Genomic DNA, 15,586 nt, shown 5'->3' on the forward strand with positions numbered 1-15,586 from the left:
GCCCAGAGAAGTTAAGTGACTTCCCCAGGGTCACACAGCCTGGCTGTGGCAGAGCCAGGATTTGGACCCATACCTTTCTGATGCCCAGAGCCCACTCTTCACACTGTACTGAGAGTGAAACCAGTGCTTCTTGTGGTGACATGTTGCTTCACCTCCTGCATGATCTCTGTCCTGCTTTTTCTTTAAGTATCTGGGCACCTGCCTGTTGTCCTGGGACCCAGCTTGTCGAGAAGGTTGTTGGGTGCCAACCAAACCAGAGGTCCCTTTGACTTTAGGCAGTGTTCAGGTGAGGACAGGGACAAGCTCACCCAACCCAAAATGCTTACTGAGTGCTTCCTATGTCCTGAGGCATGGCTGGGCTCAGGACACAGCAGGAACAGGACAGCTGTCCTGCCCTCGTGGAGCGGCCATCCCAGTAAGGAGTGCTCACTCGCTCAGAGCAGGGGTTCTCAGCCTCAGAACTAGTGCTATTTGGGGCCAGGTCATTCTTTGTGGGGTGGAGGGAGAGGGCCATCCTGTGCATCGTGGAATTGTGTCTCCACCAATCAGATTGCTAGTAGCATGCCTTCCAGCAGTGACAACCAAAAATGCCCCCTGGGGGCCAGAATTGTCCCTGGTTGAGACACCCTGGATTAGGGGATCCCATTTACCCCTCCCCCCAGGAGATACTGCGTTCTCTAGTCATTTGGTTTGCTGGGGTCCTAGGATGCTGCACACATTTAAGTACGTGAACTGAGTTGGGAGGGAGAGAGAGTGACTCACAGCCACTGGGGGGTCATTCTGGTTTATACCATCAGGGTTTTATTTTATTTATTTATTTTTTCAAATATATTTTATTGAGTTTTTACAGAGAAGAAGGGAGAGGGAGAGAGAGTTAGAAACATCAATGAGAGAGAAACATCGATCAGCTGCCTCCTGCACACCCTCTACTGGGGATGTGCCCACAACCAAGGTACATGCCCTTGACTAGAATCGAACCTGGGACCCTTGAGTCCGATGCTCTATCCACTGAGCCAAACCGGTTAGGGCAGGGATCTTATTCTGGTGTCTATTGTGAGCCTAAGGATCTAACTCAAACTTTTTCCCCAAATAATGAATGCAGTGTTTTCCCCTTAGCACTGGGGGCAGATCATTCTCTGTTGTGGGGACAGTCCTGGGCATTGCGGGGTATTGAGTCTCATTCCTGACCTTCACCCCCTTGATACCAGTAGCACCCCCACCCCCATCTATGGTGACAACCAGAAAATGTCTCCAGACATCACCAAGGGTCCCCTCGTGAGGCAGAGTTGTCCCCTTTGTGAACCACTGTCCTAGAGCAAGTGCTGTGCAGGAAGACCAGGTGTTTTGATGGGGGTGACAAGTTAGCAACTTTGGATTCAGTGCCTGGAAAGACCTCTGAAGAGGTGACATTGAGACCCAAAGGATAAGAGCAAGCAGGTCATACGAAAAGGAGGGAAAGGGTATCCCAGGCAGAGGGACTGGCAAGTGCAAAGGGCCTGGAGTGGGAACGAGAGTGGTGTGTTTAGGGAAGAGTAAGGCCAATGTGCTGGAGATCATGGTCAAGGGCAGGGGAGCAGGGGAGGTCAGGCGGGCCATCAGGGAGCATCCACAGTGGGGAATTTGGCTTTATTCCATTTCTGGCCAGTGTGTGGGTGGGATCCTCGCAGTCATTTGATACTCTCATCTTCTCAGGGACTTCTCACCTTGGGAGAGCTGCTAGGCAAAGAGATGCTGTTTTCTGGCAAATGTCAGGCACCCTCTCGAATGTCAGGCCAGGGCATCAGAATGGCCTTGGCATTGAGTGTTCCCCAGAGGCATGGAGGGCTGCCCGAGGAAGTGAGAAGCGGGAGAAGCAGGGGAGAGCTTGCACCCCTGGATTGCCTGCTGGGAGTTGCAGCCCTGTGGTCTCTCCCTTTGCAGGCTCCCCCACCTTCCTGATCAGCCAAGTGGTTAATGCGGACGGTTAAGAAGCTACGCCTGGACAACAACTCAAACACAGGAAGTTGGAGGAGGTGAGGTGCATGGCTTTGGGAGCTCTGATTGCTGGGGATGTTGCAGAATCTTAGGTCTGGGAAGATTCCTTTGCACCCTCACCCCCCTACATTTCTGCATTTCTCTAAGGTGAAGTTCTGGCTATTTTGCGTGAGGTGACAGTGTGGGCTAGCGCAGGGTTTCTTAGCCCTGGCACTGCTGGCATTGGGGCCAGATCACTCTCTGTGAGGCTGTCCTGGGCAGTGTGGGTTGTTGAACAGCCATCCTGGCCCCAACCCACTTGATGTCAGGAACACCCCCAGTCATGGCAACCACACAAGTCGCCAGAGATTGCCCAGTGTCCCCTGGGGACGAGATCAGCCCTAGTTGAGCACTGCTGGCCTTGTGGTCAGGATGTGAGTTTTGAGTCCAACAGACTTGGGCTCCCCTCCCCTGGGGGTGACATTGGTCAGGCCATTTGACCTCTTTGAGCCACTTTGCAGGCTCTCAGATGGAGCTGAGCCTGAAACTCACCTCCCAAGCTTACAGTGAGGACTAAAGGTAATTACACACACAAGATTCATGAGTTTGGTATATTCCACGTGTGGAGCCTGGCGTGAACTGAAGAAACTGTAGGAATTTCTCGACCAAGTTGACCTATGTCAGTCTCAGTTTTCTAACAATCTCAGGCTCATTTGCTTTTGGGGAGGCAGGAAGGTATCAAAGATGATTCTGGAAGACGCTAAACATGGTGATTCGTTCCCAAGAAGCAGGCTCTGAGAACATGCAGTCCCCATGTCTGCTGGGTGAACGTGTCAGGTGTCAGATAATGATGGGAACCCATGTCTCTCTTCTCGTGTGCCTTAGGTCCCGGGTGGGCACAGGCTGGACTGCACACTGACTCTGTGTGAGACTGGTCCTAAGAGCTGGGGGCCTCAGTGGTGCTGGGCAGAGAGTAGCCTGCTGCTTCCTGGGAACCCCCCGCTTCAGGGACATAGGGAGTGACCTGAACGCCACTCCCGCGGGAGTATGCCCTGCCCTTGCCCCGGCTCCTCACCTACCCTTGCCCAGCACCTGCCTCCCTTCCTGCCTTATCGGTGGTTGGCCTGAACTTTCCCAGAGCTCAGGATCCATGGTTTCTTCTTGCCTTCCACCTGCTTCCCTCATCACAGGCCCCACTCGGGTCTCTGGTTGATGCCGGGTGGTGGCCCCAGCTCTTGGAGCACCAGCTCAGGCAGAGATCACAGAGCTCCCGTCAGGCCTTGACAGTGGCTGAACCGGATGTCCTGCACTGTTTGCCGGTGGTGTCACAGGCTGTGGAGGCGCCCTACCGATTGGCAGAAAGAAAGTGGAGGTGGACATGGCCTAAGAGGCTTGCGGTCCACTTTCATTTCCCAGCTGTGTAAACCCTTGACTCAAGAAGGCCAGCACAGGCTGGCGCTGGATGGCGAAGGGCCGGCACAGACTTGCTTCACCGGGGCCCCATTTCGTCCACCTGTCCCTCTTCCCCGGCCTCTTCCTGCAGTCAGGGCTGTGCCTCCGGGGAGAAGAGAGGCGAGTGGAGAGCCTGACTTAGCACCACGCCTTCGCCTGTCTGGGAGCTCGGGCTGCCCCACTGCATCTAGAAGATTCTTAGAAGTTTCTCCGATGTTTCATTTCATTTCTCATCTCCTGGATCGCATTTTCGCTCCTTGGACTCTCTGTAGCGATTGGAGGCAAGATCTTTTTTATCACTCTTTGCTGTGGAGATAAGCCATTCGACTTTGTGAGTGCTCTCTCCAGGCTCTTTGCTTCTGGGGTTCCCTTTGGGGACCCTGGAGGTCACGATCTGTTTTTCTGCTGTGAACAAGGCTTGAGTTGTGGTAGCAGAGTTTGGGAGGGCTGGATGGTGAGAGGAGTCCCCCTGGCTTGGTTTTCTGGGCTTGTTGCTGGCGGTGCTTGGGTCCTTGTGGGTTCTGGAATGCTCAGCCGGTTCCACCTATCACCTCTCAGTGAGTCTCCCGCCATCTCTGGGTTTGGTTTGTTTGACCCGAGGGCCCTGAAGGCTCTGCTGGCCTGTGGTCTGTGTCCTCAGAGCCAGTCTAGGAGGAGCTGAACTGACTGCTCCTTCTGACTAAGGGGCAGGACACCCCAGCTCATTGCGCTCGTTTTGGATGGCCTCATGAGATGGCCCTGGCTCTTCCACAACTGGGTCACCATGTTTGTGTTTAGATTTCTCTAAAACAAATATTTGCCTGGCCAGGCCAGTCTGGTCAAGAAGTGTGCTCAGCAGCGTGGGTGGGAGAGGGAGGGAGGGGGCCTCTGCACGGTCACAGCTGCTCTGGAGTGGAATGGCCTCTGAGGGGAGGGTGTGCACATGCACTCTCTCACCGAGTTCTCACGGTCCCGGGGAATATCTGCCTGCTTCTCTGAGCGCCTCCGGTGAGGCGCAAGTTTTCCCTGCTGGCCAGCAAGCTGATTAATTCTCTGTGCTCAGGCTTCTGTGCACGGGCCAGTGGTCTTCCATGGCTCTCTGTGGAATGCCCGCTGTGCCAGGGCCACGTGAGGTTCTGGGGACTCAGCCATGAATAGGACAGACATGGGGGAGCCAGGCGATTGACAGGCCATCATTGTGACGCATTCTCTGTGGGTGGCATGTGAAAGATTAACGGAGAGGCCAGCTTTGGTATGATGGTCATAGAAAGTTTCTAAGGACCTGACAGATATTTAAGCTGCGATCTGATTTGATGTTACTTGAGCAAAGAGAGGAGTTTAAAAAGTGTTCCGGCAGAAGGAACAGCATGAGCAAAGGCCCTGGGGTGGGAAGGAGTCTGGGCTGTTTGAGGAGCTGAGAGAAGGCCAGTTCGCCTGGGGCATAGTGATGACAGGGAATGAGGTTCAAGAGTGGCTGAGGCAGAGGACAGAGCTCTGAAGGCCAATATGAGGACTGGCTTTCACTGAAGGGAAAACCCCCAAGAAAGGGTTTTGAGTTGGTAGACAGTTACCATCATTCAGCGGAGAAGTGATGGTGGCTTGGATCTTAGCCGACATGGTGTTGGAGAGAAGTGTAGCAATTTAAGAAATATTTAGGGAACAGGGAAAGTTGCACAGTGTGGGGTTTGGCAGGGGGAATTGGAGTGTCTGATGAGGAGGCAGATTGTAAATGGAACTCGGGTACCACTTCCCTTCTCATCTTCTTCCTGCCTGTCCCTTCCTCCTCATAGCTTCTCGCTGAATTCTGAGAGGGCGGAGAGGATGGCCACTGGGGTGCCGATGTCCGACCCAGGCGACACGGTCGAGATGGAGGACCCGGCAACCCACTTCCAGGTGCAGAAGCACTCGTGGGAAGGGCTCCGGAACATCATCCACGGCAGCCGCAAGAACTCGGGCCTGATCGTCAACAAGGCTCCTCATGACTTCCAGTTTGTGCAGAAGACAGATGAGTCAAGCCCCCACTCGCACCGCCTCTACTACCTCGGTAAGCCTCCCGTGTCCCTGCGGGCACTCTGGCTCCTTTGGGCCCGGGGGCTGCCCTGGAGCAGGACAGTGTTTCTGGGATGGCTGTTACTAAGGCCTCTAGTGTCCACACGTCAGCTGGCCCTCGTAGTTAGAAGGTCCAAATAGATGGGCCTGGCCCTGCGCAGTCTGCCATGCCCTCCACAGACATCTGTTCACAATGAAGGTCTGGCCCAGGGTCCTCAAGAGGGTCAGCTGTGCAGGTGAGGGGGGCAGAGGCCAGTGCCACCCCATCTGTGCTGCAGGGTGCTATGGTTCGGGCCTGGAACATGGGCCTGAGCCACTGAGATGGTTTCTGTACCAGTCAGTTGGGCCTGCTCCTGGGCTGGGCTTGGGAGCTGTGGGACTCCCTCCGCGGCGGGAGCCACAAGTAACTCCAGTAGGCTCTGGCTGTGGAGTGAAGTGTTAAGAAGGCCCATGGAAAGCCCTGGCCGGGTGGCTCAGCTGGTTGGAGCATCATCCCATACACCAAAAAGGTTCCCAGTTCGATTCTCACATTCCTAGGTTGTGGGTTCGGTCCCCGGTCAGGGAGAGTATGAGAGGCAAACAATCGATGTCTGTGTCTCTCTCTTTCTAAAAATCAGTAAAACCATATCCTTGGCTGGAGAGATAGATAGATAGAGAGATAGATAGATAGATAGATAGATAGATAAAAGAAGGGTCATGAAAGCTCTGTGATTGCACAGTCATGTGCCCTGTGGTCTCAACAACAGAGTACGGCCTGCCACATTTTTGCGCGGCTGCCCCAGATACCTGGATAAGCATGTTAACAATAATCACTTCCTTCTCCTCCGGTTGTGCGCCTGTGGAGCAGCATTCTACACATCTGCAGTTGTTCACGTGTGTGTGTTCCCTGCCGGGCCAGGTGGGAAGCTTCAGGGTACCCTCGGCAGCCAAGCCCTAGCCTGGCTCCTAGGAGGTAGACAGTTAATATCTGCTGAGCAAGTGAATGTTGCCCAACTTTACCTAAAGGTGTCACAGAGCAGATACAGTTCCAAGTGTGTTTGAAAGCAGCGTGACACGTGATTGTTGACCCAAGGCAGGTTTCCGTGCTCAGCACTCTCAGCTTCCGGGGCCCGGATCAGTCTCTCTGTATCCTCAGCCCCTAGGACAGTGCCCATTCCTAGTCATGCCCTCCGCCCTCAGTCAGTATCGGAGTGAGTGATGGAATGGACGAATGAAGGTCATTCTGCCTGAGGTTAACCCCATGCTAATGATTGTGACTGTGACCTAGATGGACATCTGATGGCTCGCCGCTGCCCGCAGTCGATGCGGGCCCTCCTCATAGAGACCCACATGGAACCCGATGGCGGTTGGCAAGCACAGGGTCAGAAAGGAGAGTGGACTAGCATGGGGGTCATCAAGTGACAGCTGGCTGCTTTTGGAAATCTAGTTTTACTGATGCCCAGCATGCCCACTCGTTTATTTCTGTCGATGGCTGCTTTTGAATACAGGTGTAACAAAGGTCAGATGGCCTGCAAAGTTGAAAATATTTACTGTACGGCCCTTTATAGAAAACAGTTTGCCAGGTCTAGCCTAGGAGAAATTAGGGCTGGCTGTGTGTGTGCTTCAAGCTTCATTTAGCCAAGGAGGAGCTTGGCTGTTAGGACTGAAAGTGGCCAAGATTCAGGGAGTCTGGTGAGCTGTTGCCTCTTTTCCCTGCAGTTTCCTGGCCCCCCTCAATCCCTTTTTCCACTTTCTTGGTCACTCACTCAAGTTCAGATTCCATCCAGGTCAAGGTACTTATATGAGTTTCCTAGGGCTGCTGCTGTAACAAAATACCACCAAGTAAGTAGGTGGCTTAAAACAACCAAGATTTACCCTCTCACAGTCAGGGCATCAGAACTCTAACATCAGTTTCTCTGGGCTGAAATCAAGGTGTTGGCAGGGCTACATGGGGCTCCCTGCAGAGGCTCTAAGGGAGAATCGTTTCTGGCCTCTTTCAGCTGCTGGTGGCTGCTGCCATTCCCTGGCTTGTAGCTACATCGCCACAGTCTTTGCCTCCATGGTCATATCGCTGCCTCCTCTGTGTCTGAAGGCTCTCTCTGCCTCCTTATAAGGCATGATTACATGTAGATAATCCACCCTAATCTCCCCAGTTTAAGATTCTTAACTTAATCCCATTTGCAAAATCCCTTTTGCTATAGAATGTTACATATTCACAGGTTCTGGGGATTAGGGTGTGGACATCTTTGAGAGCCATCTACAGAGCTGCTGGAAGGGACAGAAATCCTCTGAGCTCCTTTGAGCCACCCAGGCGTCCTCAAACTACGGCCCGTGGGCCACATGCGGGTGTTTTTGCTGTTTTGTTTTTTTACTTCAAAATAAGATATGTGCAGTGTGCATAGGAATTTGTTCATAGTTTTTTTTTAAACTATAGTCCGGCCCTCCAGCGGTCTGAGGGACAGTGAACTGGCCCCCTGTTTAAAAAGTTTGAGGACCCCTGAAGTACACCTTGTAGTCAGGTTGCAGGGGCATCTCTGGGTACACGCCCCCCCCAGCCCCCTGCGTGTGTTCTTCTCCATGGGTCCACTTTTACTGCCCTGCCATAAAAGGATTACTCGTCTAGGGTTCTAGCCAACAACAGAAATGGGTTTCTGGGAGAAGGAATCAGATCGGCTCAACATAGGTCAGATGTCCACTTGTCCAATTGGTCACGGCCTGTGGGTATGTCTGTAGCTGGGGTGGGCCGGTACCCAAAGTCTCTGAAGGCTCTGAGGGCCCATCCCAGTGAGTAGGGTTGGCTCGAGACAAGGGCTGTGGGCCCGGCAAAGACACCGAAGTGTGCCTAGAACAGTTCAGATCTGTACTGCCTCTTTCAGGGTGACACTGCTCACCCTTGAGCTGATCCAGTCTGAATCACTCAATATCCTCAGGGTACCCTTGGCTTCACTTCATGTCCAGGTTTCTGGGGCAGCCCTCTCCAGAGCCCCCCAAGTATTTATAACATGGCTTTGCAATAGCCCAGCACCTGAGCATGCTGGCAGTCAGCGACTCTGTGGATGGAACAGAAGGGGCCTCCAAGGGCGATGCCTCGCCTGCTGCTCTAAGCGCCACCTCCCCCTGCTTTCCCTGGGACCCCTGCCTCCTCGGTGGGCACCAGGCTTTGCCAGTCAGGGCATGTGGAGCCAATCACTGAGTCCTCAGGGAAGGCTCTTTCAGATGCGCCTGATGAAGCCCAGTGCACTCAAGATGGATCAGAGAAGGGACTGTGGCGGCTGCTGCTGCCAGGAGGATGGGGTGGCGGTGGCTCAGGTTCCAGGGCTCAAACTGCAGCGTCAGGAAAGCCTCTCCTGGCTCTCCTGTCCCTCCCAGGGGCACATGAGCCTCTCATATAGGACAGGGAGGGTGCAGGGCCGCAGGCAGCTTTGGGGGCCCTTTAGGCAGGAAATACAAGACCACTGTGTCCTTGTGTCCTATGTCCAGATCCAGGGTCCTATGCCCCACCAGGCCAGTCACCCAGGCCACAGTGCATGGTGGTAGAGATGGTGGTTGCATTGGAGATGGGGTGCTGTTCCTAAAGAGGGGACAGAGCTGGAATGAGAAGGCAGAGGAGGGGCAGTGAAGGCAGAAATCAGCGGTAGTCGTTGGTCATCTCAGACCCCTGCCTTGCACGCCGATCATCACCGACACTGGTGCTGAGGGCAGCTCATCCAGGGAATGTGCTAGCTTAGACCATCAGCTGGGGAGAAGGTGGTCCCAGTATCCTTGGCAAGGCCACACCCTGGACTTCCCATTTGGAAAGCTCCAGCTGTCCCACAGAACTCTGCAGACAGAGGTTGTCCAGAGCATGTGCTGTGGGCAGCGTGGCCGGGCAGTGTCATGTCTGCGCCTCCAGCTGGGGATGAAACAAATGGAAGCAGCTTAAAGGCTCCTTAGGCATCGAACTGTGAGTGCTACCCACCTGCCCATCTAAGTTAACTTCGTGTTTTCCTTAAATCTACTTTTAAAGGAACCCTATTAACCTAATAATTCTCTTTAAATATGCTTTTATTTTGCTAACTATACTTGGTGAGCAACTTTATCATAAGTGGAAAACCCATGTCACTTGCCGTATCGAGAAGCTACCTATAAAGATAACTGTCAACAGAACAATTATTTTTATTATTTTCGTTAATTCTCCCCCAATGATATTTTTTCCATTGATTTTTAAAGAGAGTGGAAGGGAGGAAGGGAAGGGGAGAGAGAGGAGGGGAGAGGGGAGGAGAAACATTTATGTGAAAGACATACATCAATTGGTTGCCTCCCGCACACACCCCAATGGGGACCCAGAGATCAAACCTGCAACCCAGGGGTGTGCCCTTGACTGGGAATCAAACCTGTGACTCTTCAGTGCACGGGCAGCACTATAACCACTGAGCTGCTGGCCAGGGCTCTGCCGTTAACTTTATTAACAGCAATTGTATTGTCATCCATCCAAAGTAAAGACATTAGCGGTTGGAAGATCTGCCATTGTTTTATTTGCCACTAAGAACAGGACAGCACCTTCAACAATAAGACACATCTCAACATCAGAGATGTGAGAATATGAAAAACTGCAACTTACTGGAATTAGGTTGATGTCTCTGAGTGACATATGCTAAGTGCTTTGTATTTCTTACCTCATTTAATGCACACAGAATCCTCACTGTGCAGCTGCTGCAATTTTATAGAGAAGGTTAGGTCAGTGGTTCTGTCGGGGAGGTTCTGCCCTCCAGGGGACACTGGGCAACATCTGGGGACATCTATAGTCACCACGACTAGGGGTACTCCTGGTGGGGCCAGGGATGCTGCTCCACATGCCACAGTGCCCAGGACGTCCCCCACAGAGAGTGACCAGGTCCCAGTGTCACCAGTGCCAAGGGAAGAGATGCTTGACTAGACACACACTTGCTCTAATCCTAGAGCAATTCCTGGCCTTTGCAAAAGCTTTTAATAAAGGACATTGAAGACCAGAGCCTCGTCTGTTGAGAGCTGGATAGCCCTGACCAGCCTTTTTTTGTTCTATTGTGTGTGTGCTGTTTCTTCAATAACTTAGTCCAAGAAATTCAGCACAAACATCTCAGCCGTGGAGGATCTGGTACTACTGCTGACATGCTTAAACCTGGGTTCGTAGCTTCTCTGGGGAGGGGTGTGCAGCCAGGTTGTGCTGGCAGGATGACATAGAAGCAGAAGGAACCAGCTGGGCCCAGGCACGGAGAGCCTGAGGCTGGCCTGGCCCTGTGCTGGGCCAAGTCACCCATTCTGTTTTTCTCCTCTTCCCCCAAGGGATGCCTTATGGCAGCCGAGAGAACTCCCTCCTCTACTCTGAGATCCCCAGGAAGGTCCGGAAAGAGGCTTTGCTGCTCCTGTCTTGGAAGCAGATGCTGGACCATTTCCAGGTGAGCTGCACCTGTTGGGTCCTGCCTGTGGGCGAGGGAGGTGACCAGGTCCTCAGACTGACACCATTTCCGTGGGTCCTCAACTCCCGAGGGGCCCAGGCCAGCCACATAGTTCACGCACACTGCAGAGCAGAGCTTCCCGCTCACCGCAGCCCTCCCCTCTCCCCCCTTCCTCTTCCCCCCTTTCTTTTTCCCCTCCCCCTCCCCTCTTTCCCCTCCCCCTCCCCTCTCCCCTCACCCTTCCCCTCTCCCTCCTCCCCTCTCCGCTCTCCCCTCTCTGCCAGTCTGTGCTCAGCCCCAGAGTCTAGGCTTCTGATAAGAGTGCTTATCAAAGCATCTCTTCCTTTTAAATGCCTCACCAAAGACTTGAACTGACTTGGGCCCAGGCCTTTTTATGGAGACTTGGCTAATAATTAATGTCATCCAGAGTTGACTCGGTTCCAGGGAGAGAGAAGGATGGCGGGTGAAGAACGAGAGCGCCTTTTTCATTGGTTGGTTTAGTTCTGTAAAAGGAAGTTGACAGTAGGGTGTGGGGGATGACACACTGAGTTTCTCCATGCCAACGCAACAGCTCTGCCTTTTGCCTGCCGCATTTAGTCCCCAAGCCAAGGAGCTGTATTCACATAGCTTTTGTCTCAGCATGGGGGTAATTTTGCTTTGGGTTCTGCTTTTTTATTTTATTTAAGTTTTTTTTTAATTGATTTCAGAGAGAAGGAAGAGGGAGAGATAGAAACATCAATGATGAGAGAATCATTGATTGGCTGCCTCCTGCTCACCCCCTAGTGGGAATTGAGCCTGCAACCTGGACATGTGCCCTTGACTGAAATCGAACCTGAGTCCCTTCAGTCCACAGGCTGATGCTCTATAGGGCTTGGGTTCTGCTCTTTTTAAAAGGCATTTCTTATCATTAATGTTCCTCTCCATCTCCATGTCATCTTCAGAACTCTCCTTGCCCACAATATTTTAGCTGCCCAGACCCGCCAGGGTTGGATGTGTGGGTGGTCTGGAATTTGCCCCGCCCCCCATCTGGGCAGAAAGTATGACTGATGTTAGGTGGGTTCAGATCCAATGCTCTTGGCAGGAAGAGGGGGTGAAGAGGGTGGAGGCGTCTGTAGGGTTGGCCTTGGGGACCTGGGAAGAGCAGTCCAGCAGTGCCTCTCCATGCTGTGGGGCAGAGGACAGTCCTCTCTGCCTTGGAGGTTCCGTGGGGGAGAGGCACAGGGAAGCCCAGAGGTGGGCAAGAGGGGAGGAGCTCCACGTAAGACCTGGAAAGGACTCTACCACCGTTCTCGGTGCAGCGCTGCTCATCAGAACGTTCTCTCTAGCGTGGACCCAGGTCAGATAGTCAGGTCCCTCCTGGTAGTGCCCAGGTGCCAGGGCCTCTGGCTGCTGACACTGGCATCTGTCTCCCGTGTGTCCCCAGGCCACGCCCCACCACGGGGTCTACTCTCGCGAGGAGGAGCTGCTGCGGGAGCGGAAGCGCCTGGGCGTCTTCGGCATCACCTCCTATGACTTCCACAGCGAGAGCGGCCTCTTCCTCTTCCAGGCCAGCAACAGCCTCTTCCACTGTCGGGACGGGGGCAAGAATGGCTTCATGGTCAGCGCTGGTCCCTCGCTGCAGTGGGATGGGCAGGTGGGCGGCATCCTGCCCCCCTGAGCCAGGCCTCTCTGTCTCCAGGTGTCCCCCATGAAGCCATTGGAAATCAAGACCCAGTGTTCTGGGCCCCGGATGGACCCCAAGATCTGCCCTGCCGACCCCGCCTTCTTTTCCTTCATCAACAACAGTGACCTGTGGGTGGCCAACATTGAGACAGGCGAAGAGCAGCGGCTGACTTTCTGCCACAGGGGTAAAGCGGCAGAGGGCGCCAAGTCCTGGCCCGGGTGGACAGGAACCTGCACCCAGGGGTGTGGTCTGTTGGGCCAGGCCCAGGCCAGCACTTTCCAGGCACAGTCATCAAAGGCACCAGTCCAGCTTCTAGAAAATACCCTGCCCCCACTCCACCCTCCCAGACCCCAGGCACCTTCCTGAACCCGGCTCTCACAAGCCACCCTCCTGTGTGGCCCTCTGTGGCCTCCCTCCACCAGACACTAATTCACCTCTGCTCACTCGGCCCCTCCCACTTCTGCTCTCCTTTCTGACTCCATGGTTCAAGCTCAGCTCTCACCTGCTCCCCGAGTTTTCCCTCATGCCCCTCCTCATTGGAAGGTGAACTTCCCCTTCTAAAGATGTTTTTGGAACTCTGCACCTGGCATGGCCTCAGACCTGCCCCCTGTCCTGCCCCACAAGCCCTCGTGCCCTCGCTCTAACCCTGAGCAGCTCAGCCGGGGGCAACTCGGACACTGGCCATGTCCAGGGACACTTTTAGTTGTCATAGCTGGGTGGGGATGTCCTGGGATCGAGTGGGTAGGAGTTCAGAGATGCAACTCAATACCCCGCAGTGCTCAGGACAGCCCCCCACAGAGAATGTGCTGACCCCAATGTTAGCAGTGCCGAGGGGGAGAAACCTGCTTTAAATAAGACTCCTCACCTCTCGTCCTGCTTTCTCCTCCTCCAGGCTTATCCAATGTTCTCGAGGACCCCAAATCTGCAGGCGTGGCCACCTTCGTCATCCAGGAAGAATTCGACCGCTTCACCGGCTACTGGTGGTGTCCCACAGCCTCCTGGGAAGGTAGGTCCCTTTCCATTTAAAAAAAATGCTTCTATTGTCCTGGCCAGTGGTTAAGTGGTTTGAGCATTGGCCCGTGCACTGAAGAGTTGTGGGTTCGATTCCAGGTCAAGGGGATGTACCTGGGTTGCAGGTTTGATCCCTGGCCCAGAGCGGGTGCTAGAGGCAACTAATCGATGTGGCTCTCTCCAATTGATGTTTCTCTTTCTCTCTCTTCTTTCTCCCCCTCCCTCCCTTCAATTCTCTCTAAAAATCAATGGAAAAAATATTCTTGGTTGAGCATCAACAACAAAAATGCTCTGTGTACACTTCTTTTATTAATAGACTCTATGTGCTTTTCTGCTCTTTGCACTTTTCACTTTAAAGAAACCTCAGCAACCTTTCTATTGATATCAGTGTCTCGGTCCATTTGGGCTGCTATAACCACACTGCTGTTTGGGGGGCTTATAAACAGCACTTACTTACATCTCATGGTTCTCAAGGCTGGGAGTTCAAGGTAAAGGCGCCAGGAGATTCAGTGTCTGGTGAGAACCTCTTCCTGGTTCACAGATGGCACCTTCTTGCTGTGTCCTCATGTCGTGGGGTCTCTTTCATGAGGACACTTACCCCGCTCATGAGGGCTCCACCCTTATGACCTAATCACCTCCCAAAGGCCCCATCATGTAATGCCATTACATCGGGGACAGGCTTTAACATTTGAATTTGGGGCGACACAATCCATTGCAGTCAGCACACAAAGAACTCTTTGGAGCATGAATGTGCCATGGTTTATTGAGCTAGTTCTTTGGTTGTTTCTAGTTGTGGGTTTTGGTTTTATTTTGGTGTCATAATCAATACTCCTATGAATACCTTTATACTCCGATCCTGGCGGGTGATCTTCTGGGCGTATATCAGTCGTTCTCAGCTGGGGTGAACCTGCCTTTAGGGGACATTGCACAATGTCGGGAGACACCTGTTTGTCACAGCTGAGTCGGAAGCACATGCTGCCACTCCCAAGCCGCATGGCCTCGAGCCAGCCACTCAGCCTCTTGGGCATCCAGTGGTCCGCCCTAACGCAGGTGTGGAGCAGGCGGGGTGCTTCTGGAGACATCTTTGGTCTGTCCACAGTGGGTCTTAGGGGAGAAACAGAAAGCAGCTGGAGAACCTTCTCAGTGGCTAAGGAAGGAAAGGGCCTGCTGAGGAAGGAGCGGCCACGGGCTCTGTCCCTGTGACGTCAGCTTGGCCAGTCACCCCACTCCTTTCTCAGCTGTTACCACCCAGTGATCTACCTATTCTCACAATGATCTTTATTATAATTCTTCTTCTGGAGACAGGTGTTAATTAACTTGGGCTGCTGAACCTGCTCCCACAGACTGAGGGCCTACCCGACAGACATTTGTTGTCTCTCAGTGCTGGAGTCTGCAAGTCCGAGGTCAAGGTGTCAGCACCTTGGCCCCTCTCCTTGGCTTGTTCTCCCTGTCTCCTCACCGGTCTTCCCTCCGTGCATGTCTGTTCTTAATCTCTTCTTATAAGGACTCCAGCCGTATTGGATTAGGGCCCAACCTAATGACCTCTTTTTACCTTAACCACCTCTTTAAAGACCCCATCTCCAAATACAGTCACATTAAGAGGTCCTGCAGTTTGGGCTTCAACATAGGGATTTGACAGGAACATAGACACTTCAGCACACAAACCCCCTCCGTAGCCATTTCCCACACCGTTTTGTGCTGGGAATAGTTCAGGCCTTGTCCCCATTGTGCAGTAAGGGAACTGAGGCCCCAAGAGGAGGTATGACTGGCTGAAGGTCTAGTAAAAGGCAGCCTCGGGTTCCAGCCCAAAGGCTCATGCTCTTGCCTGGGCCCAGCTGTGGCACAGCAGTCCCTCATGTGCACGGGATGGGGTGGCCTCCTGGCACCCTCAGTGGTGTCCCCTGCCTCCTCCCAGGTTCAGAAGGCCACAAGACACTGCGAATCCTGTATGAGGAAGTCGATGAGTCCGAGGTGGAGGTCATTCACGTGCCTTCTCCTGCACTAGAAGAAAGGAAGACAGACTCGTACCGATACCCCCGGACAGGTGAGTGCCCGGGACAGGTGGGGATGGCTGGGCAGTGGTCTG

General features: G+C 53.5%; 1 protein-coding gene across 2 annotated transcripts in view; it reads left to right on the forward strand.

Annotated features, from left to right (window-relative positions):
• DPP9 (dipeptidyl peptidase 9) overlaps positions 1-15,586 on the forward strand; it is a 38,610-nt gene that overhangs the window by 1,602 nt on the left and 21,422 nt on the right. For both annotated transcript variants that reach the window (XM_028159413.2, XM_054717490.1), the window contains exons 2-8: positions 1,921-2,012; positions 5,175-5,428; positions 10,714-10,826; positions 12,250-12,423; positions 12,505-12,673; positions 13,382-13,495; positions 15,416-15,544. In XM_028159413.2, the coding sequence (XP_028015214.2) occupies positions 1,954-2,012; positions 5,175-5,428; positions 10,714-10,826; positions 12,250-12,423; positions 12,505-12,673; positions 13,382-13,495; positions 15,416-15,544 (1,012 nt within the window). In that variant the 5' untranslated portion in view covers positions 1,921-1,953. The remainder of the gene's footprint in view (positions 1-1,920; positions 2,013-5,174; positions 5,429-10,713; positions 10,827-12,249; positions 12,424-12,504; positions 12,674-13,381; positions 13,496-15,415; positions 15,545-15,586) is intronic.

The sequence above is a fragment of the Eptesicus fuscus genome, chromosome 6 (assembly GCF_027574615.1).
Source record: "Eptesicus fuscus isolate TK198812 chromosome 6, DD_ASM_mEF_20220401, whole genome shotgun sequence".
NCBI classification, from domain to species: Eukaryota; Metazoa; Chordata; class Mammalia; order Chiroptera; family Vespertilionidae; genus Eptesicus; species Eptesicus fuscus.